Source organism: Nipponia nippon, unplaced genomic scaffold, assembly GCF_047370975.1.
Source record: "Nipponia nippon isolate SJK-2023a ecotype South Korea unplaced genomic scaffold, ASM4737097v1 scaffold_10, whole genome shotgun sequence".
In the NCBI taxonomy this organism is placed as follows: Eukaryota; Metazoa; Chordata; class Aves; order Pelecaniformes; family Threskiornithidae; genus Nipponia; species Nipponia nippon.
Window position 1 is genome coordinate 28,361,383 of NW_028262291.1, and position 25,624 is coordinate 28,387,006.

General features: G+C 61.1%; 2 protein-coding genes across 3 annotated transcripts; one reads left to right on the top strand and one right to left on the bottom strand.

The window, feature by feature from the left end:
* The first annotated feature begins 49 nt into the window (after positions 1–49).
* FREY1 (Frey regulator of sperm-oocyte fusion 1) lies at positions 50–2,083 on the top strand. The gene is made up of 4 exons (XM_087746209.1): positions 50–780; positions 1,001–1,074; positions 1,198–1,404; positions 1,977–2,083. Exons 1-3 carry the CDS (start codon positions 713–715, stop codon positions 1,332–1,334), a joined length of 279 nt encoding a protein of 92 aa, XP_087602335.1. The 5' UTR covers positions 50–712; the 3' UTR covers positions 1,335–1,404; positions 1,977–2,083.
* MAPK8IP1 (mitogen-activated protein kinase 8 interacting protein 1) lies at positions 1,649–25,624 on the bottom strand. Of its 2 annotated transcripts, none has more exons than XM_087746203.1 (12): positions 25,506–25,624; positions 18,389–18,494; positions 11,599–11,832; positions 7,782–7,863; positions 6,686–7,561; positions 5,951–6,026; positions 5,316–5,488; positions 4,915–5,024; positions 4,647–4,766; positions 3,584–3,654; positions 3,139–3,237; positions 1,649–2,703 (listed from the first exon to the last, which is right to left on the bottom strand). In XM_087746203.1, exons 1-12 carry the CDS (start codon positions 25,589–25,591, stop codon positions 2,631–2,633), a joined length of 2,106 nt encoding a protein of 701 aa, XP_087602329.1. In that variant the 5' UTR covers positions 25,592–25,624; the 3' UTR covers positions 1,649–2,630. The 2 variants fall into 2 exon arrangements, with proteins under 2 accessions (XP_087602329.1, XP_087602330.1); XM_087746204.1 differs by lacking the exon at positions 25,506–25,624 and adding an exon at positions 20,218–20,327.

Genomic DNA, 25,624 nt, shown 5'->3' on the forward strand with positions numbered 1-25,624 from the left:
CCACACAGTGCTCGGCTGATGACTGTAGCCTCTCTAACTCCAGGTGTCTGGTTCAGTCCCCAGTTTCCTGGGGTTCCCCTGGGGGTGTGGAGAGCTGCAGTTTGCGGGCTGCTTTCCTAGCACCTAATGTGTGCTAAAAGGGTTTGCAGAGTGGCTGCCAGCCAGTGCTCAGGGCCTTGGCCAAGGGCAGAGAAGAGGAGAAATGAAGAGGTTAATTCAGCAAATACTGCTGTGCCGTGCTTAATAACGGGCCCAGGAGAGGCATGGACAGCCATGGCCATCTTTTTGTATCTGCTCTGCTAACTAGTGGACAGTTGAGGCACCAGTCTGCTCAGTGAGCTGCTGTGGAGGCTCCCTTGGCCCAGACAAAGGGGTAGCCAGCTGGTGGCACTGGATTGCCCCCCAGGCAGCTGCCAGCCCTGTGCAGAGCTTGGAAGCTGGAAACTGCCAGGTGTGTTAGCCTCAAGTGGGTGACAGGAGCATTCCTACCTGAACCATCCTGGAGGGATGCTGGGGCTGCAGGGGTCACAGCCTGCTTGGCTCAGCACCTGAAATAGGGGATGTACCCCCCCCCCAACCCCCTAATGGGTCACCGCAGTTGGGGATCCCAGGGCTTTGGCCGTGCCTGCCTCCTGCCCAGCCCAGCCGGTGTCCCAGGCCACCGGGGTGGCTCCTCTGTGACCTCGCCGTCGAGTCAGTGTCGGGGTGCGCCATGCGGTGCTGGCTCCTGCTGCTTGCCCTGCTGCTGGGGGCTGCCCGCCCACGGCCCCTGCGCCAGAGGTGACGGCGCTTCCCCCCGCTCCTCCTCCTCCTCCCTGCCCCGGTACCTGCAGAGGTACCCCAGGGCTCCTGGCCTAGGCGTGGGCTGGCACTTGTGGCACCAAGCCCTAGAGAGCTGGCCGGGCTGGGTGAAGATAAGTGGTGCATGGGAGCTGTTGTGTCAGCATGGGTGAGCGCTGTAGGGTCTCGGCTCACTCCTGCCCCTGGTTATCCTCCACAGGGTCAGCTACTGGGTCCCTGAGGACTTCTCTGCTCCCCTGGAGCTTCCACAGCAGCACTTTGGCCTGGTGGACGGTACAGTGCTCTCCTCACCCCTCTGAACCCCCTTTCCACGTGCTCACCCCTCCAGATGGGTGGTTGTCCCCAGCCCCACGAGCAGCCCCACAGCTGAGCCCAGCCTCTCTGCTCTCCCCACAGATTATGGCATCAAACCCAAGCAGCCTCGCTTCAGGACCCGGGCAGCCCGGGAGCGGCCAGCAGGGCTGCGCAGAGCTGGCAAAAGCAAGCGCGATGAGCTTGACTTGCTGGAGTACTACTATGATGCCCGCCTCTGAGCCAGCGTGCCCCTATGCCCACTGCAGCCCGGCCTCTGGGACCCACCTGCCTCCGCTGCTGCAGGACGGGGTAGGTGTGGAGTGTAGCAATGGCCGGGGGGGTAAGGGTAAGCCCTGCTTAGGGTGGGGGCTGGAGCAGATGACCTCCAGCAGTCCCTTCTGATCATCATACGATGATCTCTGGCCTCCAGGGATTGCAGCTGGGCTCTCAGGCCAAACCTGAGAAGCTCCAGCTCCTCTTGGGGTTCCAAGGGAAGGAATGAGCCAGAGCCCAAACCCACTGTGGTGGGACACAAACAGCACAGCAGCCCTGCTCCATGAACCATCATATTTAATAGTTGTTGCCATCACAGCAGATCCAGCTGAAGCACAGAGACTGCTGGCTGCAGGGACGGGGAGAGCTCTTCTACCGCCCCGGTGTTTTGCACGGCTCCCTGCAGGCTTTATTCCTCCCCTGCCCCGCTTCTGACAGGGACCCAGCTCTGCGCAGGGGCTAAGCCCCACCGCCCTGGGGTGGCCCAGCCCTGCCGCTGCCTCTGGCACCTGCAGCTGGGGGGAGAGGGGGAGAGGGGCAGAGAAAGTCTCCCCTCCCAAGGGTGTAGTTACTGCAGGGAGGTATGGGGCGGACTTTTCTCTCCCCAGGGCACAGAGACAAGAGGGAGGCGTGGTGATGGGGGCAGAGGCAGGGGTGAGCTGGCTCAGCTCAGCCTGGTGCTGGCACGCCTCTGGCAGAGGAGATACTGGGGCTTCCTCTGTCATCCCTGCCCAGCAGCCTTGGCCCCAGGGCCTGGCAGGGAGGCGATGCCTGCCCAAGGCAAGCCCATGCCCCAGGCATGAACCTGCACGTGGGCCTTGTTTGCTGTAGCTGCTGCGTCTTCATACTGCGACAGTCCGACTCTGCCACTGCATTAAAAGTCACCCCAGAGGGATGTGATGGGAAGCTGGGCCATGGTCACGAGGAGGAGACGCTGTCACCCCAGCCTGCAGCAGGAAAGGGCCAGAGCATGCTGCTGCTCACCCCTCCGCTGCTCACAGGCAGGGCACCCAGCGGGTGCTTCTCCAATAGAATAAACTAAGAATATTTTGTACAATAAACACAATTTGTCCAGCCCTCCCCCCTCCCATCCCCCCCAGCCCAAGGAAGGGGAGTCATGAAAAGAGGCGGCGCTCCGTGCCCCAGGGAGCCCTGCCCCGGGCCCGCTCCTTCTCCAGGCTCAAAGCAGCTCTTGTCCATGCACGACACGGGGAAGGGGCAGATGGCAGCCCTGGCTGTGCAGGAGGTGCCTGTGCCAGCCCCTACTCCAGGTAGATGTCCTCCGTGGGGCACGTGTACTCCACATACTCCTTGTAGAATTGCTGAAAAGCCCTCCTGCAACACAGCACCCGGCAAAGCTGAGCAGCGTCCTCCCCGAGACGCGTGTACAAAGCCGCTTTCCTTCTCACCCTCTCTCCCTACCCTCCAGCCAGTTTGACCCTCTAGCCCCCCAGCCCCTCCCGCATTAGCACCCAGAGCTGCCATCAGAGCCACAGGGTATCCATCCTTGCTCTGATTCCCTGCACAGCACATGACTTTCAGCCATCTGCCTGCAAAGCCTTGCCCTGGGATTTGTTCCAGTGCTGTCAGGAATATGCTGCCCATAGCCCTGGCTCTCGCCCCAGGCCTCTCACTTGAGGGAAGAGGTGCCAGCCTGGGGCCAGGCCCAAGCCCCACACGTAGGGGGAGATGGCAGGATTCATCCTGGCTGCCTCATTCCTCCTGCCCTTTGGGAGCAAGCGCCTCCCTCCCTGCCCAGCCAGGACTCACCCTACGGACTCGGCCAGTGGCTTCGTGGACTCCTCCGAGACGAAGACATGACAGGCAAATCTGTGGTCAGCAGGATGCTTGGTGATGAACCCAAAATATCTGAGGGCAGAGAGAGTAGGTGTGACTGGACCAGCAGAGAAGCAGGCACAGGTACCCCAACATCCCCAAGGTGTACCCACCCTTGAGCATAAGGTTTTGGGACCTCCACCCCCGCCCCCAAACCCTAGTGGTCACCAGCTGCCACATCCCGTGCCTAGAGCTGGGATGTAATTCCCATCCAAAGGCTGCTTTTGCATGAAGCCGCAGTGCTGGGCTCACAGGGAAGGGGAGCCCTCAGGACCCTTCCCAGCCCCAATTGCACTGCCCCCAGGGAGCAGGAAGGCAGCAAAGCCTCCGTGCCGAGATGCTGGCATTGAGAGCCGCCCCGCGCCTCCCTGCTACTCACTTGTTGTTCTTTGGATGGTACCCACAAAAGGAAATGTTCTTCAGCTGGAAAAAATGGCTACACTTGTTTACCTGGGGGGGGGAGAGAGATGAACTGTCAAAGAGTTCCTCCCCACCACTCTGTGGGGCAGCCAGTCTCTGGCCCCTGGAAACACGCACTTGGGCTGTGCAGTGAAAGGAATTGGAGCCTGATCCTGGGCTGCTACCTGCAGCACTTCAGGATGGCCCCAAGCACCCGCACACAGGGTGCTCTTCCAGGCAGCCCGGCTGGCTCCCACCCCAGCTGCCTCCACCTCCAGCAGCTCCTGCGGAGCTTCCCTGGAGGCCCTGGGTTAGGCTGCTGTTTGCCTGGTGCACACAGCCCTTCTCCCTCGCTAAAAAGGCTCTCAGAAATACCAGCAGATAGAAGGTGAATGGATAACTTAGTTCTAAGTCATTCAAGCCTGGGTGTTCAAAAGGTCCCAGCTAGAAATGAGAACTTATTTATATAAGTTTAAAGAGCAACCAAGTTGATGGCATCCTGTAAATACAGGCAGGACTTGTAGAAACCCCAGCCCAGGTCCCTACCACAGCATCCACAGCCATGAACTACTCCTGCCCCCAGCTGTAGGGGAGGTTTCCCAAAGGCTTGCTGCAAAGCGCTTGTTTGCCTCTGCCCAGCATCTTGCCATGCTTTGCTAGGCTACTTATGCAGAATGCTAATCAGCAGCCTGCCATAGCCAGCTAAAGAGATTACAGGGCAGATCTGGAGGACACCACTCAAAATAGTAGCAGAAGGGTTTAGGAGCAGCTGACAGATTACCAGGGGTGGCTCAGCTCGCAGCATCCCAGCACAGCTATGTGCTTGGCAACTGCAAGGGCATCAGCCGGCGGTACAGCCCAAAGCTGGGAGCCCGTGGGGCATGAGGGACCCTGAGGTGGGCCTACAACCCTGCTGATAGTGTTTTTCACACCCTTAGATGGGTGGAGATCCTCCATTTTCATATGCAAACATGACCTGTAGCACAGGGGGCACGAGCCAGCAGCCGAGGAAGGGACGAGACGAGCTAGGAACAGGGCACTACCTTGCTGTGCTCCTTGGAGTCGTCGGCTTTCACGGCAATCTTGACCCCACGCACGCTGATCTCCAGGACGCAGCTGGAGGGTGGATTAAAGTGCACAGTGAGGCGGCGCGTGGTGGCAATCTGGGGGGAAAACAGAGACAAAGCCCTAGCACTCGTGAGCAGTGATGATGGCTCACCCTTTCCCCTTCCCTTTCCCCTTCCCCACTGAGGCTCTGCCCTGCTGCCAGAAGCAGGCACTCCTGCTCCCAGGGATGGAGTGGGACACTACCTTCTGCATGGCCGCGCACAGCACGTCATTGCCCTTGTGATAGGGAACCTGCACCGAGCCAAGGAACTTCACCCGAAACTGGTCCACCCAGTCACTGCTCTTGGCCAGAGCTGGAAGAGAGAGCACACAGCAGGGATCATCTCTGGTGACGGGGAACGTGGGCCGAGACCCGCCTCCCTGCTCCATATTCCCAGCCCTGCATATTTCCCTGCCCAGGGAAGGCTTCCTGCAGCACCGGGTTCCAGCTCCCAGCATTGCACCAGAAGCTGCCCATCACTCCCTGCCGGGTGCCCAGCTTGGTCCTCCCTCCATCCCCCTGCTCAGCACCAGGCTCTGCTCAGCAGAGAGGAGGTGGACACAAGACAGGGGACATCAGCAGGCTGCACGCAGAGGACTGGTACCTGTTACATGGTCTGGGTCCTTGGTGACTTCGATAGCATAGTAGGCAGGAAAAATGCCCCGGTCACCCGTCCGCATGTTGTAGGCCTCGTACCAATAATCTTCTGCCTGCACCTCCACCAGCAAAGGATCGTCCACCTCCAGTTCCAGCTCATCCGCATGGCGAGGCACAAACCTGGGCAGGGAGGCACTAGCACCTGGCCGGCCAGCAGCGCTGGTGGCCTTCTCACCGGCACACTGCTGGGGCAGGGGGCAACACAAAACCTGCCACCGGCCCAGGCAGGCAGCACCATGGCAGGTGTAATTAGCCATGGGGACCTGAGATGCTGAATAAAGCATCTGAGCAGGTTTAGGCTCAAAAGGTGGCAGCACCCTGGCACCTAAGGCAAGAGTATCCCTATGGCACCACCCATGCTGCTCCCCAGAGGTCCCAGCTGCCCTCAGAGGTCTTGCCCCTGCAGCACCCTGGGCAGATGTCACTCCTGGGCAGGACATGAGCTATGGGCAGTGGTTTGGTCCCTGGAGCTTCCCAAAAGCTGGAAACACTGGGGTTTGGGCTGGCCCCACCATGGTGGTAGGGCAGCACTGGCTTTGCCCCATGAGAAGCTGGGGACACCGCTCGCTCATGCAAGCTCACCTGAAGACAGCACGGTGGGTCTGCTCCTGCTCCTCCCCATTGATCACACAGGAGAACAACCCAAAGGACTCGGCACCTGGGGACAAAGGCAGAGGGGGACATCTCAGCGTTGAGGGGTCAGCACCACAACTAAGGGATGGACATCAAGCCAAACAGGCTCCTGATGCCCCTGGGGGATCACTGGGCTGAGACGAAGGTGCGTGATGCCGCACGAGAGAAAGGCATGGCTAGAGCCACCACACTGGTGTCCAGTGGTCCCCACTGGGACCACGACCTCCCTGCGCCATCCTGCACAGCTGTGACAGCTGGTGCCACCAGCACTGTGGGACTGGCCATGCCGCAGGAAGCCATGCCTGCCGGGGCGTGCCACCAGCCCTGGTGTTCCTCCAGGCTCAGGGAGGAGGGGGACACTCCAGAAATGATGCTGTCCCACTGTGAGACCATGCAGCCTTCAGTACCCTCAGCACAGCCATACTAGCCAAAAAAGCAGCCTGAAACACCTCTGGCCACCCCCACCTGCAGGTCACAAGGCTTTTCCAAGGCTCCCCCCCCCCGCCCCCTGCCACCAGGGACGAAGCCACAGGCTGTAGCAAGCAGAGCTGGGGCTGGTGCCTGCTGGTGGCTCTCCACCTCGCTGCGGGGCCATGAGCGTGCCCTCAGCCTCGTACCAGGGACAGGCAGGGCTGCCCGGGCAGGCAGCCACCAGCCCACCTCCCCCTGGCACCCAGCACTCACTGGAGGAGCGCGCCCGGCCGCTCATGAAGACGTTGAGGAACTTCTTGGAGAAGTGGATGTCTGCCTCCGGGGTGGAGTCCTCGGAGAGGCAGACCGAGTCACGCTTCAGCGCGTCCTCCTCATACTCCTCGCCGATGGCCGACTCGTAGGGCGAGGAGACACAATTGTCGTAGACGGTGGCCGAGTCGCTCTCGTCGCTGTAGCCTGAGTAGCACTGCTTGAGGCTGACGAGCTCCAGCTGCACGTTCTCGTCCACCACCAGTGTGTACTTGACCGAGTCGTAGGAGAGGGCGCTGGTGTCCGAACTCACCGAGGCTCTCTGAAGGCTGTGCCCGGGCCGGCAGCCACCGCTCCCGCCACCGCAGGAGGCCCTGGGCAGGTTCATCTTGTCGGGGGAGGACATGTAGTCCAGCACCTCGTCCTCCTCGCTGATGGAGGGGTTGGTTTTCCCCACCAGGGCCGAATAGCCAGAGGTGTCGATGTCAGAGCTGATGGACATGCGGTTCTCACTGGACTGAGACAGGAACGGCTTGTCCGTCTCCAGGGGGTCCGAGTTCTTCTGCACAGGCGTCAGGTAGATCTCCTCTGTGGCTTCCAGCCTCACATCCGTCTGGTAGCGGATGCGGTCCCGGTGGGCCTCGGGGCCTCTCGTTGTCACCACCACCACGCTGGCGCCGTGTGGTGGGGGCCGGCTGGTGGCCTGGTGCTTCTCGGGTGGCCGGGATGAGGCAACACAGGCAGGTGCCATCTGGGTGGCCGCTGTGCGCCGGCATGGGCTCTCTGTGGACGTGCCCCGGTCTTTGGTGGAGGTTGTGCTGTTTTGGTGATTGACCTCATCACTCAGGCAAACGTGGTCGTGGGGAGGGGTCTGCTCACCTGGAGGGGGAGGAAAGCAGCATTGACAGCCCCGCAGAGGGTGATAGTCCCTGCCAGGGAAGGTGGCCAGGGATGCCACCCAGACTCAAGATGGACATGCACCCTGCATCCATGTGGGATGTTTCCCCCAACCTCCTGCTCTGGCACCACTTGCCCCAGGCTCCCGAGAGCCACAAAAGGGTGCAAGGAGCTGCCCCTGGCCAACAGCCCGAGAACTCACCCGTTTTCAGAGGGGACGATGACCGGGACACCCGCTCCTGCCAACTGTGCTTTTTCCCCAGAGAGTTGTTATTCAGAGTGTCCTGAGGAGAAGAACAAAGCCGCCTTGTAGCCTCAACAGTAAACAGCGCGTGGCGCAGCGGCGGCAGCACCCATCCCTCCCCGGATCCACAGCACCCTGCTTGGCTCCCCCCTCGCCTGGGCACACCAGGACACGTAGTGCTTAGGGGGACCTGCCTGCCAGCCCCACACCTTGCCATGCCGCTGCTGCGAGAGCTGGCCCGGCGGCCAAAGCAAGGCGGGCAAGGAGCCAGCTGGGAGGCAGATGGCCTGGCCTGGATGGATGTACTTGTCTGCCCTGGGGAGGCTTGGATGCAGGAGCCCACGGCTGGACGGTCCCAAGCCAAAAATTCAAGACCTGAGCCTGCCTGGAGCCCACCTAGGCTGGGCAGGCATGCTTTGCTCCTACCTACCTTCAAACCACCCAATGTTATTAAATGGGGTAAGTCCCAAGGGCCAGGGGTTGTGCTGCTGCCCAGCTGGGAGCCAGCTACTGGATAGACTGACATCTGCTACTGGAGTCATCCATATTGGGTGTATATAGGGGTATACATATGCACACACATATATGTATGGATACATATCTATACATGCAGACACACTTTTTATATATATATATATATATAGTCCACTAGCAGATGTCAATCCTGATCAGCTGGAGAGGCGAGGCAGGATCAGGCCACCTGTGCTGCCCATGCTTAGGTGAGTTTCCTTGGGTGCTGTGCCCTGCCTACCTTGCCCTGGGTGGCCGGCCACGCTTGTGCCACATGCGTGTGTTCCCAGGGGAACGTGTGCTCAGCCTCACTGTGAGACCTGGGGACAGGGAACCGCAGCAGGCTCATGTCTGCAGGGCTGGGAGAGGAGCCCTCCCCGGTCCCGAAGGCCACTGGTCCCCCTCCAACAAGGGCCCTCTTGCAGATGGGGGACAAGTCCTCCCTGCCCATCTTCGCAAGGGTGTTTCTCCCCCAGCTGCAGCAGCGGCATTTTCCACATCGTTAGTTTTTGCTCAAGTACTAAGCCCCGTTGGGACTCCCTGGATTTTCTCACGGCCTTATCGCCAGCTTGCAGCTATCACCAGCAGCGCAGGAGCTGCCCTGTACTTACTTTGCTTCCCCACCAACACGAAGCAAGCCTTTGCCCTGAAACTCCACGGAGTCACACGGCTGCCAGATCCCTGCCTTCACGCAGGGAGGGGAAAGACCCCCGCCACAGGGCTTTGGCGACCTTCCAGCACGGCCTCCGCGAGCCCCTCCTGTGCCAAGGCAAATAACGGCGCATCCCTGCTTGCCTTTCCCAGGGACACGGTGGGCCGGGACGCGGGCCAGGCGAGCTGCCGCAGTGACAGCCTCTGCGTGCGAAGTGCCACGGGGCCAGCACACGAGCCAGCCCAGCTGCCTGGACCAGGGCAGGAGGCAGCAACACAGCAGGCAGAGCCCACCCATCCCGCAGGGCCAGGGCATGCTGGGGTCAGTAACACCCAGCCATGGCGGAGAGGCACTCACAAGGTCTTAGAGGATGAATCTAGTCAGTCCCAACAGCTGTTTCTTCCCCTCCTAGGAAGTTGGGGGGGATGCTCCTCTCATCCCGGGCCACCTACCTGGGATGACTCTCACAGAGAGTGGCAACCAAGACATCACCAAGCCAGCTCCTAGCCCCGCAAGGAGAAGCTGGAGCAGAGGGTGGGACGGTGCCCTGCCCATGCACACCCTGCCCAGCACGAGGAGGCTGGAGGCACGGGAGGGCAGCCTGGTGTCCTGGCTGGGCATTCAAGAGAGGACGCATGGCTACGGTCCCTCTTCTGACCACCTGCAGGAGGAGGGAGGCGGGCAAGCCAGGAGGGTGCAGGAGGGTCTGGCACAGGTGGAGGCAGATCTCGGGCCGATCCCCAAGGGATGCTCTGCACCTTGTCCTCTCCTCGGGGCACTACATGTGGGCAGGGGCACCTGCCTACCTGTGGCCAGAGGCAGGCATCCAAAACAGGCACCCCAAGCACCTTACAGCCAGCCTGCCTCCGGCACTTCTCCTGCTTCTTGATAGATGCCACTGACAGCACCACCCTCCCCGTTCAGCCATGCCCCAGCCCTGTGCCTCCATCCCCCTCCGGGCTCCCACTGCCAGCTGTGGCAAAGCCCTCACCTCCTGTTCCCCATGTCCTCACCTTCAGCCATGCCTGTGGCCCCGCAGCCTCCAGCATTCCCCTGCGAGGGGACCATATGCTGCCACCCCTGGACACTGGTTGGGACCGGCTGCCTGGGAGGGGGGCCCTGCTGTCCCCCGTCACCCCAGCTGGATGTGGCTGCCACGTGCCACTTGCTCCTCGGGGTCCCTGTGCAGGGTGGGACAAGGCTGCTGCTGTCCCCTTGTCCATTATGCTCGGTGGGGCTCCCCCCGCCTCCCCAGCCCTGTTGCCTTTGTCCCCAGTGCCAGCTGCCCTGAGGGCGCCCATCCTGGCTCTGTGCCTTCCTCCTCCTCCTCCTCCTCCCACCCGTGGCCTCAGGCAGAGAGCTGGCATCAGCTGCTGGTGCTGGGCTGGTGACACCCAGCTCTGACTACTCCCCATCTGTCACCCACGGGGACACCTGCCTCTCGCTTCGTGCTCCTTGGCTGAACGTCACCAAGACGAAAATCCTCCTACTTGGCAGAAGGCATGGCTGAACGCAGGAGGGTGGCAAAAATAGCCCTGCGCCTCGCGCATCTTGCATGCGTTCATGAAGTTTGCAGGAGAGACGGGGCAAAGGGACTCTGGCTGCCGCGCAGAGAGCCAGGGCGCGGGGCGCCGAAACGCCACCTGCCCTGGGGATAACAGCAACCCCAAGGCTGCGTGGGGTGGGCAGTGTTGGGGAAAACCATCCAAAACCTCGTGCAAAATCTGAGAGCAAGTGAGACAACAGAACCCCCTCGTCCTCCCAGCCACCATTTTGGGCGTTGCCAGTCTGTCTCTTGAATTTTGCACCGGGCGCTGACATTAATGCTTCTTTTGCCGGGCGCTGCTGCTCAGGAGCGGAGGCCGCTGAGTCCCCACTGCTGGGCACGGGGCACCCAGTGTCACCACCCTGCCCCGGGGCTGGCGCTGCCCTGGCCTGGGGCTGGAGCCCTGCCAGCTGTTGGCCAGCAGTGCCGCCGGGGGCTCGCCAGCCCCGCGGCGTGGTGCCCTGTCCCGTGATGGCTCATTCATGCGTTCGGTACGCCATGCCTCATTCGCCCTGCATCCCCACGGGGTCCCTTCCCCGCTCCCACCCTGCCCCTGCCCCACAGGCTCTGCTGGGGGCACAGCCCAGCCCTGCCCCACTGATGCCCCGGCCTGGCCTGTGCCCTCCCCGCCCCGGCGGCAGGGATGGAAGAAGGACCCACCCGGCCCCTAGGCCCCGCCATCCGCCCCCGCCGAACGCGGTGCCCGGGCGGGCGGTGCGAGGGGGCGGCACGGCGGGGCCTCGCGTCCCCCCGGTGCCCCCGGGCCCGCAGACCGCTCCCCCCGGCTCCGCGGTAGGGACCGAGCCCGCGCTGCGCCCGGCCCGGGGACGCGGGCGGCGGCGGGCAGGGACCCCGGGCGGGGGGCGGCCGCCCCGCAGGGCATCGCGGGGAGGGGCAGCGGAGCCTCTCCCCGCCGCCCCTCCAGCCGAGCCCCGCCATCCCTCCCTCCCTCTCTCCATCCCTCCGAGACAAAAGCCCCCGGCGGCGGGAGCATCCCTCCTCCTCCTCCTCCTCCTCCCCGCCCCCCCCGGCCCGCTCTCCCCGAGCCCCCCCCGGCCCGGCCTCACCTGGCTGCGAGGCACCTGCGGGAAGAGGTTGAGAGTTGTGGGTCTCTTCGGCCTGTAGACCTCCGTGGTCCCGGCCGGGGGGTCTTTCTGCAGCGGCTCGGGCGCCGTCTGCTCCTCGGCCGGCGCGTCCCCCGCCGCGTCGATGAGGTCGAGCTGGAGCATCTCCGCCTGCAGCCGGCTGGCCTCCCCGCCGCCCGCCGCCCGGGCCCCGCCGCCCTGCCGGCTCACATGGCCCTGCCGGGATTAGCGGCGGCGATCAGGCCACCGGGAGGGCGGGCGGGCGGGCCGGCAGCCGCCGCGCCGCGCCTCCCGCCGGGGCCGGGGAGGGGGGGCCGGCGCCGGTGCAGCCGCATCGGCACCCGGCGGCCGCTGCCTTTTAAAGGGGCAGGGTGTTATTCCCGGGGCCGGGGAGCCCCGCGCCCCCTCCCCGCCTCCCCATCCCTCCTTGCTCCCCGCCCCGGGTGCCGGGACACCCCTCCACCTCGCTCCCGGCAGGTGTCTGGAGGTACGTGTCCCCATCACATCCACCGCAAAGCGCACCAATGTGCGCACCCAGGTTTCATCTCGACGTAACAAGGACATTTTTCTACAGTGAGAGCAATCGTTCACTGAAACAACCTCCCCAGGGACGTGGTAGAGTCCCCATCGCTGGAGGTTTTCAAGATGCGACTGGACAGGGTGCTAGATAATCTTATCCAGGCTCCCTTTCCCACGAAAGGTTGGGCCAGGTGATCTTCCAAGGTCCCTTCCAGCATGGGCTGTCCTATGATTCTTCCTCCCAAGGCAGACCGTGCCCTTGGTTCCTGTCCTGCCCACTGGGACTCGTACAAGCACGCAATCATTTTGGTTGGAGGTTTGGTCCAACCCCTGCCTGGGGCAGGTCGCTCAGGGCCTTGCCCATCACACCCGAGTATCCTCACAGACAGAGAACCCACCGCCGCATTGGGCACTGGTGCCAGTGCTGCACTACCACTACTTTTTCTCTCTATGGGGTTGACATTTTCACTGCACACCGCTGAGAGGAGTGAGGCTCCTTCTTCCCTGTATCGCCTGTGAGGCAGCCAGGGACAGCAGTTACATCCCCCTTGGCCTCCTCTCCTTGAACAAGCCTCTTCTCATACACCTTGCATTTGCACATATTGGGATGTGAAACCGTGCAGAAGGGATACCCGACAAGCCGGCAGCCTGGCATTAGCTTTCCAGTCACCCGCTGGCAGTGGCTGTACTCTGGCCAGGAACAGCCCCACTCTTTCCCCTTGCACCCTTGGAGCAAGGTGGCCACCATGGCCCCTGAGGGCTGCGAGGAGCGGACGCCCTCAGGGCTGCATTGCTGGGCGAAGAGCCACCGATGTCCCCCCACGGTTGCAGGTGTTTAAAGGTCAGTGGTTTCCTTCCCAAGCCACGTTCCTTGCAGTAACTGGAGCTTGCACATGCACAGGTTGCTGCAGACAGCAATAAAGGCTGCAACTTGGCATTAGCGAGTCGAAGTCCCCATGTTATCAGCTGTTTGTGGTGACTGGAAAGCTCGTCAGCAGGCATTTTTTTGCAGCTGATGCTATCCGTGTCTCCGGCTGCACAGAGGATGCCCCTTGAGCTGTGGGAGAAGAAACAGCCCCAGCAGCTCTGGCAGCCCCTCCAAGAGCTCTCACTGCTACCAGCTCCTAAACTGTTGGACTAAAGCCAGCACAGGCAGGGCTCTGCCTGCTGCAGGCACAGTACGACCCCTCTCATGGGGGCCATTTCACCCCAGTGTCCCTGCTGCAGTCCTGGCAGGCACAGGGAGCACTGGAGCACTGCCACCAAAACCTGTCCTCTCAAGGCTTTAACTCCCTTGTTTTTAATGTTAGCCTTCATACAACAAGTTCTGTGTTTCTATGGCAGATCCTACCAGTTGCTTATGGCAAATGACATGGATTTTAAGAAGGAAACAGAAGCAAAGGAGAAGAACTGGGACAAAATGCCAACTAAATAGATTGTACCTAGCTAAGGTAGGTGTGTTCGAGTTAGCTGGTGACGTTCAACCTAGACTGCTAATGATGCTGCCTCAGTAATCCTGTAGCTGTAGCAATCACTTGGAAAACTCACAGAGGAGGGGAAGTCCCAGAAGGATGCAGAAAAGCAAAACACCACCTGTTCTGAAGAAAAGTGTACCCTAGGAGGGATGCACCATTCCAGGTTCAATAGCTAGGAGGAAGCTACAACCACTGCAGGTACTTATTAATGGACTGTAGCACAACAAAGTGATTTTGAAACCGTGCAGCAATAGATCACCTTGCCACCCAAGTGGGACCTGCGGTGATCTGCAAAGCGACGGCAGGGACTAGATGTTGGGAAGCCTTTCTGACTGGAAGGACACTGCCCCACCAGAACAGGCTGCCCTGGGAGCCCTCTAGGAAGAAGTTCATGTAACCTAAGGCCAGCCTGAGTATGCGACAGTGAGGCGACTTCCCAAACTCCCTTCAGCCCGTGGGAGAGATTAGGCTGTGTGGGAGACCAGTACCAGTGCCCGAATCCTGCGGCAGGTTGTACACAAGATGCACACCTGGACCCCAATGCAGTCACAGGGAGGCTCACACCTCCATCACGGATCTGTCCCTGGGATGGCCACACTGCTGGTGTGCTCCCACCCGCATGGTGCCGTCCCAATGGCAAGAAGTCCCAGTGTCCAGCAACCAGTGTCTGATGGTCCTGATGCTGTGATCCATGGGCCCCAGGGGAGCCGGAGCAGCTCGAGCCCTGCTGCAATTGCGGGGTGCTGAGAGCACCCCTGGGAGCACTGATCTAGCCAGGGGAACCGCCTGCGTGGGGGCTGCTGCTGACCCCAGGAAGGGACGGATGCTGCTCGCTTCCCTACGAATGAAAGGCTCTTGCAAGGGGAGCGGGGTGATACGCAAGGTGTTGCTTGAGTGACCCTGGTCCCTACCCCCTGTGGTTGAGCAAGCGAAAGGCTCTTCCCTGCTCCTCCACCTCCGCAGCCTTCCCCATCAGAGGAGTGACAAAACCTTCAGCTGGGAAAAGCATTTTATGAGCATGGGGGACTTGCCGAGCAGAGGGGACAACTGTGTCCCCTCTCCCTACCACCTGGCTGTGACTGCTTTCCTCCTGGCTTCAAAGTGCCAGGAGAAGCCTCTCTGCCCCCAGCCTGGTGCAGCCGCAGCTGGCAATGGATCACAGAGGCGGGACAGCCTTTGAAAAGCCGCCTGGAGTAAGCAGCCGCCTTGCTGCTGTATCGTTTGCTCCCAGCCCATGCAGCCGGCTCCCCGCTAGTCCCGGGATCAGCAGGTCTGCTGGCTGCTGGCACCTGCTTCCCCCTTTGCAGTGGGTCCCGCTGGCCTTCCAGGGCCGGCTGCTGCCAGCGGCACGCTGCATCAGTGATGGTGATCATCAAGAGGAAGCCCGGCATTTCCAGCGGTCTCGTTATGCTGGAAAACCAAAGTGTTTTGGTTTTTTCCTCCACATATCTGTATCTTCATGGCCGGTTCAGGCCTTTTCATGCAGACCATGAAGGCTCAGCACAGCCCTATATTGGTTCTTTTCGTTTGGGCACTTGTTCTCATGCTTGCAGGTATTTCCAAGAAGGGTATTTCTTATTTTTTTCTTTTTTTTCATTCCTGCATTAACCTTTTTCCGCAGCTCCTGGAATACAGATGAGGCACCGAGCCTTTATTAACCACAGCCTGGTTGTTTGCTGGGATCCATCTTGCTGAAGCCAAGAACAGTCACCCTAGATTTCCAAGCCACCAAACTGAGGTCAAACCCGAAGCACATGCCTGACGCTTCTGTTGCAACCGTCCCTCTCGACGCGCCCGAGCTGGAGCCGGCTGCCATTTGCGAGGCGGGAGTGGCGTCGCTCGCCCCGGCGGCTGCTGCTCCTCCCCAGCCGGCCTCCTGCCCTAAAGGCAGCTCTGCTCCTCCGCTGAGCGCTCGCCTCAGCCCACCCCTCGCTTCGTTCCCAGTTTTCATTCACCTGGGACTTCTTGTGGAAATTAAGGGGTGTTTCCGCTGCGTTTGGGAATATTCCTCATTTTTAGTACGTGGTCTCCCGTCCATGAGGTGCAGTCCTTATCGTCGTATAGAGTTCCCTCTTGCACAAACATCAGTCTACGCCTCCTTGCAGTTTCTGTGTGTCTAAGCCACTATTTCTGGCAAGCTGCTAAAATAGCTGATGATGAAGTCATCTTTGTTTTTCCAGGACTGAAAAAAAAAACCCAAACCCCACCTCTGTTTGGGTGTTGAACTCCACACCAGCTGCCTGTTCCTGCCACGGGGCTTTGCCGCCAAGCAGCTCTGCCCAGACCCCCTGCCTTGCCAAGGTCACCGGCCGTCCCCATCTAGTAGCCTCCTTCCCAGCCCTCTGGCAGGGCTTGTTCCCTCGCTCCGTCCTGGTGCTTTCCTGCTCGCTGCTGGGGCAGTTACTGCTCCTGCCCTCTCTCCAGAGACTCACCTCTGGGTCGGGAAGCTTGGAGCGGCGGGATGCCCCCAGCCCCGTGGCTCACCGTGCTCCCCAGAGCCTCTGTTTCTGCCTTCCTCATTGCTCTCTGCTCCGGTGTGATCTGGCAAGCTGGCAGCTTGCCCTCGCCCCACATCCCTTGCTCCATCACTGGGTTTTCACCAGCCGCCCGGTGCTTCTGTGCGACCAGGGCCAACCCTGCCTCCTACGTACCATGGGTGCTCTGCGACACCGGCACAGGAGCTCGACGCAGGCAGGGCATCGGCGCGGGGCCCCCCCAGCCCCGGCATCGGGCTGACTTGCCAAGCCAGCCGTCCCCACGTGATGCAATTAGCTGGCTGATGCCGGCCACGGGTCATTACTGATTTGCTGGCCCCCGCACTGCGCAGAGACCCGGCCAAGCCGCTCCCTCTGGGCCTGGCTGCTTCCATCAGGCAGATCCTGCAAGCCCGTCGCCCCGAGCTCACTCTGGATGGCAATTGAGTTGGAAAGCTCCCTGGCTCTCGCCTTCGGTGTTTGGGATTGAAAAGCCCCTCTTGCCGCCATTGCTGTCACCGCTTTCGGTTCTGCTCCTCGGGCAATCCTCCGCGTCCCATTTGGACATATTTTTAGCAGGCATTTTTTCTGAGCGTCGTAGGCTTCTTCCACTGCTGTGTTTATGAATAGCTCATTGCTTCGCCGGGGGCAGCCTCGCATCCCCCTTCCACCCCAGGAGACTCTCAGTGCACCCGGGCATTTGTGCAAAGCAGCTCCGAGCCGTCCCTGGGGAAGGCATGGGGCTCGCTGCTGGAGCCCGAGCAAACCCTCTACCGAGGGTCAGGTCTCTGCATCGCAGTAAACTGTTTTAAATGGGCAAAACAGTCTATTTTTCCTCACCCTCAAGGAAGGCCTGCAGCAGTTGAGCTGCAAGTCCTCCCCCACCTCTTACCCTCCCTGCCAAACCTCAGCCAAGGGCTGGCAGTCCCTAAAGAAAAAAGAAATCCTGTCCTAAGAGCTCACCTATTGCAGGCAGGAGGATCTTCCCGATGCCCTGCCCTTGCTGCAACTGTGCCCTCATGGACACCCAGCACCAGGTTTGCCTCTGGTCTTGCCTCCAGCATTATCCCTCTTTCCTTCAGCGTACACAGCCCACGAGCCCAGGCTCTCCCCGTCCTTCCCTGGAGCAGCAGGAGGCTGCGGCCAGAGAAGACGTGGAGCAGCAGCCCCATCTCTGGGAGCAGCCGAATTTCTGCTGGGAAGGTCCTGAATTAGACCAGGGAGCACAGCAGGACACCTTCACCTCCCAGGGATGAGGTCTGCCTGTACCCTTCTGCCTGCAATGAGGGACTCCCAACACCACAAATTCACTTTCAGATTTTAAATCTGCGAGAAATTCCTCTGCCTTTCCCCTCCTTGCTGGGTCTTCATCAGTTTTGCAGAGGAAATATTTCTCCTGAGGGACAAAATGATTCTCAAACCATTTGGTTGCTCCTCCAGCATTTGCATCCCTTTAGCATGAAACACATTGACAAAACACAGGATCCCTGCATATTTTCAAATCCAGTGTAATTCTCAGTTTATCTCCACATTTCTGCCCCCATGGCCTCCTTGAGCAGTTCAAATAGTGGTGTGAACCCTGTCGGGGTCTCCACAGCATGCCCTAGGGTGCTTAAGGTGGGTGGGAGATCTGCCTGCAGGATCTGCACAGGCTTCACAGCTCCCATTTTTATTTCACCTGCTGCCTGCTGCGGTTGGAGCTGCTTTCTCCATCCCCGTTTCCCTGGCATGCCAGGTCTCCCGCTTCCAAAACACCTGAGGTTGGCTCCTGCTAAAGGCAGCCAGAAGTAACGCCTTGGCTGGGTGGAGGAGGGCTCTCACCGTGCCAGCCCAGCTGCACCTGCAGGTGCAGGGATGCACGTGGGGGCAGGAGGCACAGCCTGTGCAGGACCTTCGGTGCCACCTTGCATGTGTCCTTGTTTCCCAAGGATGCTGATCAGGTGCCAGAGGCTCGCTGGCCATCCCGCTCAAATTGGGGACATGCCCCCAGTCATGCCCAAAGCCTTAGGCTCATCCCTGAGGAATGAACTCAAACCCCTCCAGCGCAGTGGGGACCAAAAGGCACCAGCTTTGAGATGCTTTTTTGACCCCTGGGTTTGGCTGGGTCAGAAAGGGTCTGTGCTGTGCCGTGGTGAGGAGAGGACACTGCCAAGCAGAGGGGATTGGGGTCATGGCAATGGGTACATCAAGGAAGCATCACTGGCCTGGGGATCTGGTGGTCCTGCACAGGAGCTGCTGGCCCCACTAGCCCCACTGACAGGCTCTGCCTGTCCCCATCCCCCTTCCTGTCCCCATCGCGCTTACCCGGGTGGCCAGGCTCTCCTTGCAGTGCAGGCTGATTCCACACTCGTCGGTGATCTCGGAGAGGTCTTCATCCTCAAACTCCTCAAGGCTGATGTCGTGGGTGAGCCTGGAGGGAGCAGAGACGGGGTGGTCACCCCCTGTGCAGGCAGCAGGCAGGAGCAGTGAGCAGCACCGCCCGCCCCGGGGAGAGGCTCTCCCAGTCTTTACTGGGCAGAAAGACTGGGAAGGGGGCTCCTTCTGGAGGGGATGGGTCTGTCCCCACCAAACAGCTGGGCTTGGCATGGTCTGTGACTGTGGGAAGGCAGGAGGAGTGTGCCCCAAACCAGCCCCTGCCTGACTGAAGCCAGCAGGGACATGCAGGTTGGGAGAGGACAGGACAGATGGCACAGCCAGGTGTTCCCAGGAGGTTCGGCTCCCACCATCGCCAGGAGGCTCTGGTGTTGTTCCAGCTGGGCACAGGCACCCAGCAGGGCAAAGGCCAGGGTTACAGGGAGCGGAAGGGCTGGGGTCCTGGCAGGGCACAGCTGGAGGATGGACCTGCTGGGACAGGTGACCACAGCAAGACCCACAGACCTTGCAAGCACCGCAAACCCGCAGACGATGGCACAACCAGCCCCTGAGCCACAGCTGGGAGGGATGGCCCAGCCCAGGTGTCTGCAGTAAGAGAGGGAAGCAATTTCCCTCTGTGCCAAAATCACTGCCCGGGGTGACTGCGGGCATCCCCATGGCTATAGGTGCTGCCAAGCCCGCGGTGCCAAGCCCAACTGCATGGCCTCAGGGGTCCCTTAAGGCTGTCAGCCCCACAAGCTCATTACACCCCTTTAAAAAGTTTACAGAGATATCCTTTTAGTGGCTGGAAACGTGCTGATGAGCAGGCTCTTGGCGTGCTTGCTTGCATCCCCAGGGGAACAGCGAGGCGCTCCTGGCTTCTGTGCATTAAAACATTTCTCAGTGGTGGTACCGCAATGCTCCTCTCGCTTATTCATTACCATGGGGGTAAATAAAAGAGCCCAGCTCGGAAGTCCTCTGCCAACCAACTCAGCCCCCCAAGTTTGCCTGGAACAGCCACAGGCGCTGCTTTGTGTGCTGCCATTTCCATTTGCTCCCAGCTCCTCGGGCTGGGGGATGCTGGGGTGGAAGCACCACGCCGAGCCCAGCACCCCTCTCCAGCTTGGCCCTCACTGGCGGGGAAGGAAAGAGAAGGGTTGGGGGGCAGGGACACAGCCTCCAGCACAGGGTGGGGAGTCCGGACACCCCCTCCCCCGTCCATCTCCCGCTGCTGCCCATGGGAGGGAAGGAACGTGGAGCAGGAGGCTCATGATGAGCCTTCAAAGCACAAATCGATTTCTTCTCCGGTTACGTGGGTCGCCAGGGTGGGACACCATCAGCCGCTAATGCTCGGGGCCTCACTCGCCCTGGCGCAGGAGCGCAGCGGGTGCCGCGGGGTCCTGGCAAGAGGCTCAACATTGCTGAGGGGCTGGCAGGGGCTCCCCAGCTCTGCAGGAGCGGCTGGGGTGGGTGGCAGTGCCCCCTGCTCCGGGATGGGGACAGCCAGCCCTACCCGTGCTCTCAGGGACGGGGAGACAAGGCAGAAGCTGGTGCATGGCAAGATGCGGCCGGCCACCTTTGCCGCTCTGGCGCCCGGCTGCCACGCAGATCTCTGCGCAGCCGGGAAAACTTTGGGCTCAACTGGGTGCCAAGTTTTCTCCTGTCCTGCGGCCATCTCTCGTGGAGGAGGGCAATGTGCCCAGGGGCAAGGAGCTGCCCCTCATCCCTGTGCCCACCCGTGGGGACAGCCCCCCCTCCCTGAGGCCCGGCAGATCCCCTACCATTTCTCCCACTGATCTTCCAGCCAGCAGTCCTCCTCGGTGCTCGACTCCATTTTCAAGGGCAGCTGCATTGAGAAGGACCCCCCTTCCCTGGGGGACACGCTCCCACCCCAAAGAAGATTCCCAGGGCCAGGTTGAGGAGGAGTGAGGGAGGTGACAGCCGAGCCCCAGGCACCCGCTGTCCCTCTGCCTGCCCCGGCGCAGTCTGTGGCTGCCGGCGCTGCTCTGTCTCCTCACTGCGCAACCTGGGGAAGCTCATTAAAAATAGATGGAATCAGCTGTCCTGGAGGGGAAAAAAAAAAAAAATAACCTCCCCAGCTGAGCCAGTGCCAAGTCCCTGCACTCTGCCGGGGATGCTGACTGCTTCCGCCTGCCAGCCAGCCAGCCCGGCTCCTGGTCCTGCTCCAGCGCCCGCTCCCCACCACCCGCAGCGGGCACAGGGGATCTGCTTACCCCGGCACAGATGCCTGCGCCACCCAGCCTCCTCCTCCTCCTGCCCTTGCAGCATCACTGGCCGAGCCAGGGACAAGGGGCTCTGCCCCTCTCTGCCCCGCTGCAGCGATGGGATCCCTTCCTGCAGGAGACGGGAGCACTTGTCCGGCTTCTCGCCAGGTAGAGTGGGGCTGGCTCACCGACGCAAAGGCCGGAGAGCTTCCAGCACAGCAGGACCGGCATCACAGCCGGCCGCATTCCCCGAGTGGAGGGAAGCAAGATGAGCACCTTTGCCAAGGGGCAAGCCCAGCCAGTGCAGAGCAGTGCCAGGAGTGTTGCCCTTTCCCTTTCTGCCCCCACCTAACCCCCAGCCCCACTCCCACCTCAGGCAGGGCCATCCCTGAGCTTCCCCAACCTCTAACCCCTGTTAAGGGCCAGAAAAATACCTGGTGAGCTGCTCTGCCAGCTCCCACCCCTCTTCTGCTGCCGAAGGAAATAGGAGCCTTTCCCAGGAGGGGCTGCCAGGTGTTGCCAACAAAATGTTGGCGTAGGGGCCTCAGATAATCCTCCATCACTCCGATGCCTCTTGCAGCCACTCACTGCCCGCCGGCATGCCACAGACCCTGAGCCTCTGTGGAGCCATTCACCCCTTGCCCCATCGGATGGAGCCAAAGCAGCTCTGGGAAAGAGGCACCCACCCCAATTTCGAGATGGGGATGGGGGACCCCGCTCCCCACCAGCTGCACATACACTGCTCTGGCACCCAGCAGGGTCGTGCCCCACTGCCGCCCATTCAGCACTGCCCTCCTGCCCCACGCTGGCACCCACCCCAGGAGCTCTCCTTGGACCCCAGCCCAGGGGCTGGGAGTGATGGGTGCATCTCCCACCAGCCTGACCAGCACTGTCAGGTCCTTGGGACCCAGCTTCGCCCCTAGCCGGGTTAAGGTGGGTGATGTTCGCAGAAGTCCAGGTCACTGGGTGGCCTGGACCACTCTGCTGAGCTAATTGTCACTGTGCCAGTGCCATGCCACTGGCAAATGTCACTCATGATACTGTGCTCGCTGTCTCTCAGTTCCTCGATAACAGTATCCAGGGCTCCATCTTCCCTATCAGCTCTGCCTGGAGGCACCTCGTCTGCTCGAAACCTCCTCGCTTAATGCAATGAATAGAGAAATCTCTGTCTCTGTATTACTCCCACCCTTTTCTCCTCTCACATGGATGCTCCAGGACTTCTTAGGAGATACAAGGAAGGCTCTCCGTTATCCCCCCTCGCTCCCTGTGCTGGAAACACCCCTGCCTTTCTCTCTTGCTTCTCAAAGAGGCTAAAAATACCAGCAAAACGAAACAGCTCTGACTCCCCTCAGCTGCATCATTGGCAGTAAAAGTCTGAGCAGGACCTACACGGGTATTTTGGCCAACTTCCCTCCCCAGCGGCAGCAGCAGAGGCACGGGTGCCACCAACATGCCGCTGCAGGCAGGCACCACGGCGTCACAGGTACGTGGGAGGTTGCCCCTTGGCCGTGACGGTGGGTGAGCCCTGAGTCTGCAGAGGTTACGGGTGCTCTCCTGAGGGATGTGCCGAGAGGCTCCCGGAGGCTGGCAGACCTGTGGAATGCACAAGAACCTATAAACTTAGGACACCTGGGAACTGCGAGCGAGGGAGCACGTGTGTGTGCGTGAGCAGAGGCAGCCGGTACCTGCCCTTAGCAGGAGCGGCTTGATCACAATCCTAATAACAGCCTTATAATCAAGCCTGGCTGCTGCACCTCCCTCCACTCCATCCCCTGCCAGGGAAAAGGGGATTTCCAGCATCGCCTCCCCAGCCCGCTGCCGCCGCGCAGGATTTCCCAGGCTGGTCAGGCCGTACTCCGGTACTCTGCTCCCAGGCAGCGTGGTGTGGAAGTCCTGTAACCAGCATCAGCAGGAAAGAAACATCTTACATTTGGCTTGCCAAATGACTCTCTTATTTGAACCGAGGAGGCGGCTCCTCTCTCTCTCCATCAGAAGAAGACAGCCCTTTCGTCTCCCCTTGCAAGAAGACAGGTAGCCCCACTCCAACGCCCAGCTCATTGTCTCCAAACAGGCTCCTCCGACAGCTCCAGATGAGCATGGCAGACACGTAAAACAACCCATCGTGCTGGGACTGATTTTTGCCTCAGCTTGAAGGTGCTTCTAAGCACTTCCCTAAGGGTTTCCTTCTCTAGGAGCCTTCCTGCCCCAGCAGCAAGGTGGATTGCAGAAACCAGAAGGAGATAGAGGAGATTGGTCGCTGACCCCTCCCCCAGGTCCTGGCTACATCAGAGCCGTGCTCCAGTGGGCAGCGGGGCAGGTACCCAGCTGCACCCCGGTTGTGCCAGCCCTCCCTGCCCCTCTTATACTGGGCAGAGGGACCCCCACCCCTGGAGAGGCCCCTGAGAGCCCCTTGCAGGAAAGCTTGGCCTGAAGCACTGGCAAAGCTTCTTGGCAGGGTGAGGAGCTGCAACATGGTGTCCCAGAGGAAGGTGCCAAGGAGCCCCAGCAGGGCGCAGCCCCGACCGCGGGGCTTTGGGAGGCTTAAAGGGCTTTGGGAGGCTGGGTGAGAAGAACTTTTTTATTGCTGTTTCCTAAAATGCTGCTGTTCTTGTCGTGGTGAGCAGCCACCTCTGGAGGGCCTCCTGGCTAAAGGAGGGCTCACCTCACCATCCTTCTCCTCCCACCTCTTCTCAGACAACACCAAACCATCACCAGCAATGAGGACCTGCCAGACCGTCATCTCTGGCCACCAGAGCTTCAGACCCCAGCCCATCGGGCCACTTGCTGGCCAGAACCAAGTCCTCTCTTGATTCAAGCCACCCAATCACCTAATGCTTGGGCTGCTCAGGGAGCTGGAAGAGCAGGCGCACGTACCAGAGGGCAAAAATGCTGAAATACCTCATCCTGCAAGCAGCAAGCTGGGGGAGAGGGCAGGAGTCACCCAGGACCTCACCACCAGCCACGGGCTGATCCCTCACCCTAGACCATGCTCATTGTTGCCGGCTCCAGCTCGGCTATGGGGGATGGCCCCTCGCTGAGCCCCCACGGTGGGGATGCAGGACCTGGGACAGGCACAACCCAAGCTGTGTCATGTAACCCAGCTCACAAATATTGCACAAGCAGAGCTCCCTCCTCACACACCGCTCCCCACTGCAGTGTCACCTCTGGTCTGCCAGACCCTGCCCCAGGCTCAGGGACATCACTGGCGTCTCCTTCCACTTCGTATCTCACACACCGAGCTCAGCGCCCAGGGAAGATCTCACACTCCTGCTCCAGCTCGCCAGCTCTCCACCTGGCTGCACGGCCTCCCCCACGGAGGTCGGCTCTTCCCCGGAGCAGGCTGGGCTCCCTTTCCAAAGGTCTGAGGCACAGCAAGAAGCAGCCCCTCGTTCTCCCTCCCGGGGTGTCACCACTTGCTGGGGAGCAGGAGGGTGTCCAGGGAACAGCTGCTGCATCCAGGACAGCGCCGTGTGGCGAGCCTGACCCTCTCATGGGCCCAGAGCTGCTTGGCAACTCAGCCTCCAGCCCCCGGCTCGGTGGCCAAGCCCCTTCTCTATGGTGGACATTTCCAGAGGCAGCATTTAATCGCTCGATTTGCAGGGTTTACCCAGCCATGTTGCAACAGCTCCCAGCAGCTCTCACAGGCAGCGCTGCAATAGGAGGCAGCTGCTGAAGCTCCGGAGCCACTCGGCAAAGGGGCTCCAGGAGCAGAGGAGCCCTTCAGGGGTAAATTGCCTGAACACCACCATAAATTGCCTCAACTGCACCTGCCTGCTTCCTTGCAGGGGCCCGCTGGCCCCCAAGCCTCAGGGACTGGGGCCTGCCAGAGGCAGGCATGAGCTCAGCCGTGGCCCCAAGCGTGGACCAGCCCCTCCTCTTCCTCCCCAAATTCTTGCCACACAAAGCAGCCGGTACTGATCCCCCTTCTCAGCCAGCTCCCCCGCAGCACCCCTCAGTGCCAGAGGCAAGCAGAGAGCAATGGCTGACGATGGCACAGCCGCCAGAAGCATCGAGCCTCCCCCGGATGACAAGCAAGCAACGCCGGGCACCGCACCCGAGGGCAGTGGCAGAGCTCCCTTACCTGCCCAGCGCATCCCCATCCCAGAACTGCCCTCGGGAGGCACGGGAGGGTCCAAAGCCCCCGGCCCCCGCAGATCAGCACCTCCAGCCATCCCTGGCCTGGCCGGTGCCATCGGAAGTCCCTGTGAGCAGCCTCGCTGGGTTTCGGAGGAGAGACAGCCCCCTGCATCCCAAATCGATGGGAGCACTTGGTATTGCCAAGAGGATCAATTCTGGCACTCTCCCACCCTCTCACTTGGGGTTCCTGTTTCACAGGGGTGGGAAGGAAGCGGGAGCACCTGGGATTTCTAGGAAAGGGCTAGAAAAAGGCTTTCCTGGGGGTGGAGAAAGAGATGAAGCTTTTTTTTTTTTTTTGTGAGGAAGAGGTGTTTGAAGAGGAGATAAGACAGGTAAGGAGGCTGGGCAGGTTGGAAGGGGACATGGGGCCAAGCAGGGGCCTGGCAGGAGCTGAAATGGGGTGAGGGCCAACATGGACTTGGGGGGTGGGGGGGCTGAAGGAACATATGGGGTGGGTGGGCTGAAGCAGCGATGGAGGGGCTGGTGTGTGTGGGGTGGGGGTTCAGCGGTGTCTGGGGTGGGGGGCTGAAGGGATGGGTGGGACGGGGTGGGTGGGGGGCGAAGGGATGCGCGGGAAGGAGGCAGCAGCGCTGGACGAGGCGGGGGCCCGGCGGTGCGGGGCGGGGGCTGCAGCAGATGGGGAGCGCTGCCCGGGGCGGGGGGCAGGGGCAGCCCCGCGGGGATCCGGGGGGGGGGGCGGCCAGTACCTGAAATTGGGGGGCGAGGCGAGGTGCAGCCCCAGGAAGGGGGAGGAGGCGGGCGGGGATGCGGCTCCTTTCTCTCGCTCCGCCATTCTGTGGCTCTCTCCATGCAGGCGGAGGGCGGG

Bases quoted from the DNA above. Each gene is read 5' to 3' on its own strand.
- MAPK8IP1 (XM_087746203.1), bottom strand. From the start codon at position 25,591: ATGGCGGAGCGAGAGAAAGGAGCCGCATCCCCGCCCGCCTCCTCCCCC. The intron at 11,833-18,388 runs GTAAGCGCGATG...TAATCCCGGCAG, and splicing joins AGGAGAGCCTGGCCACCCGG to GGCCATGTGAGCCGGCAGGG. The intron at 7,562-7,781 runs GTGAGTTCTCGG...CTCCCCCTCCAG, and splicing joins ATCGTCCCCTCTGAAAACGG to GTGAGCAGACCCCTCCCCAC.
- FREY1 (XM_087746209.1), top strand. From the start codon at position 713: ATGCGGTGCTGGCTCCTGCTGCTTGCCCTGCTGCTGGGGGCTGCCCGC. The intron at 781-1,000 runs GTGACGGCGCTT...TATCCTCCACAG, and splicing joins CCACGGCCCCTGCGCCAGAG to GGTCAGCTACTGGGTCCCTG. The intron at 1,075-1,197 runs GTACAGTGCTCT...CTCTCCCCACAG, and splicing joins GCACTTTGGCCTGGTGGACG to ATTATGGCATCAAACCCAAG.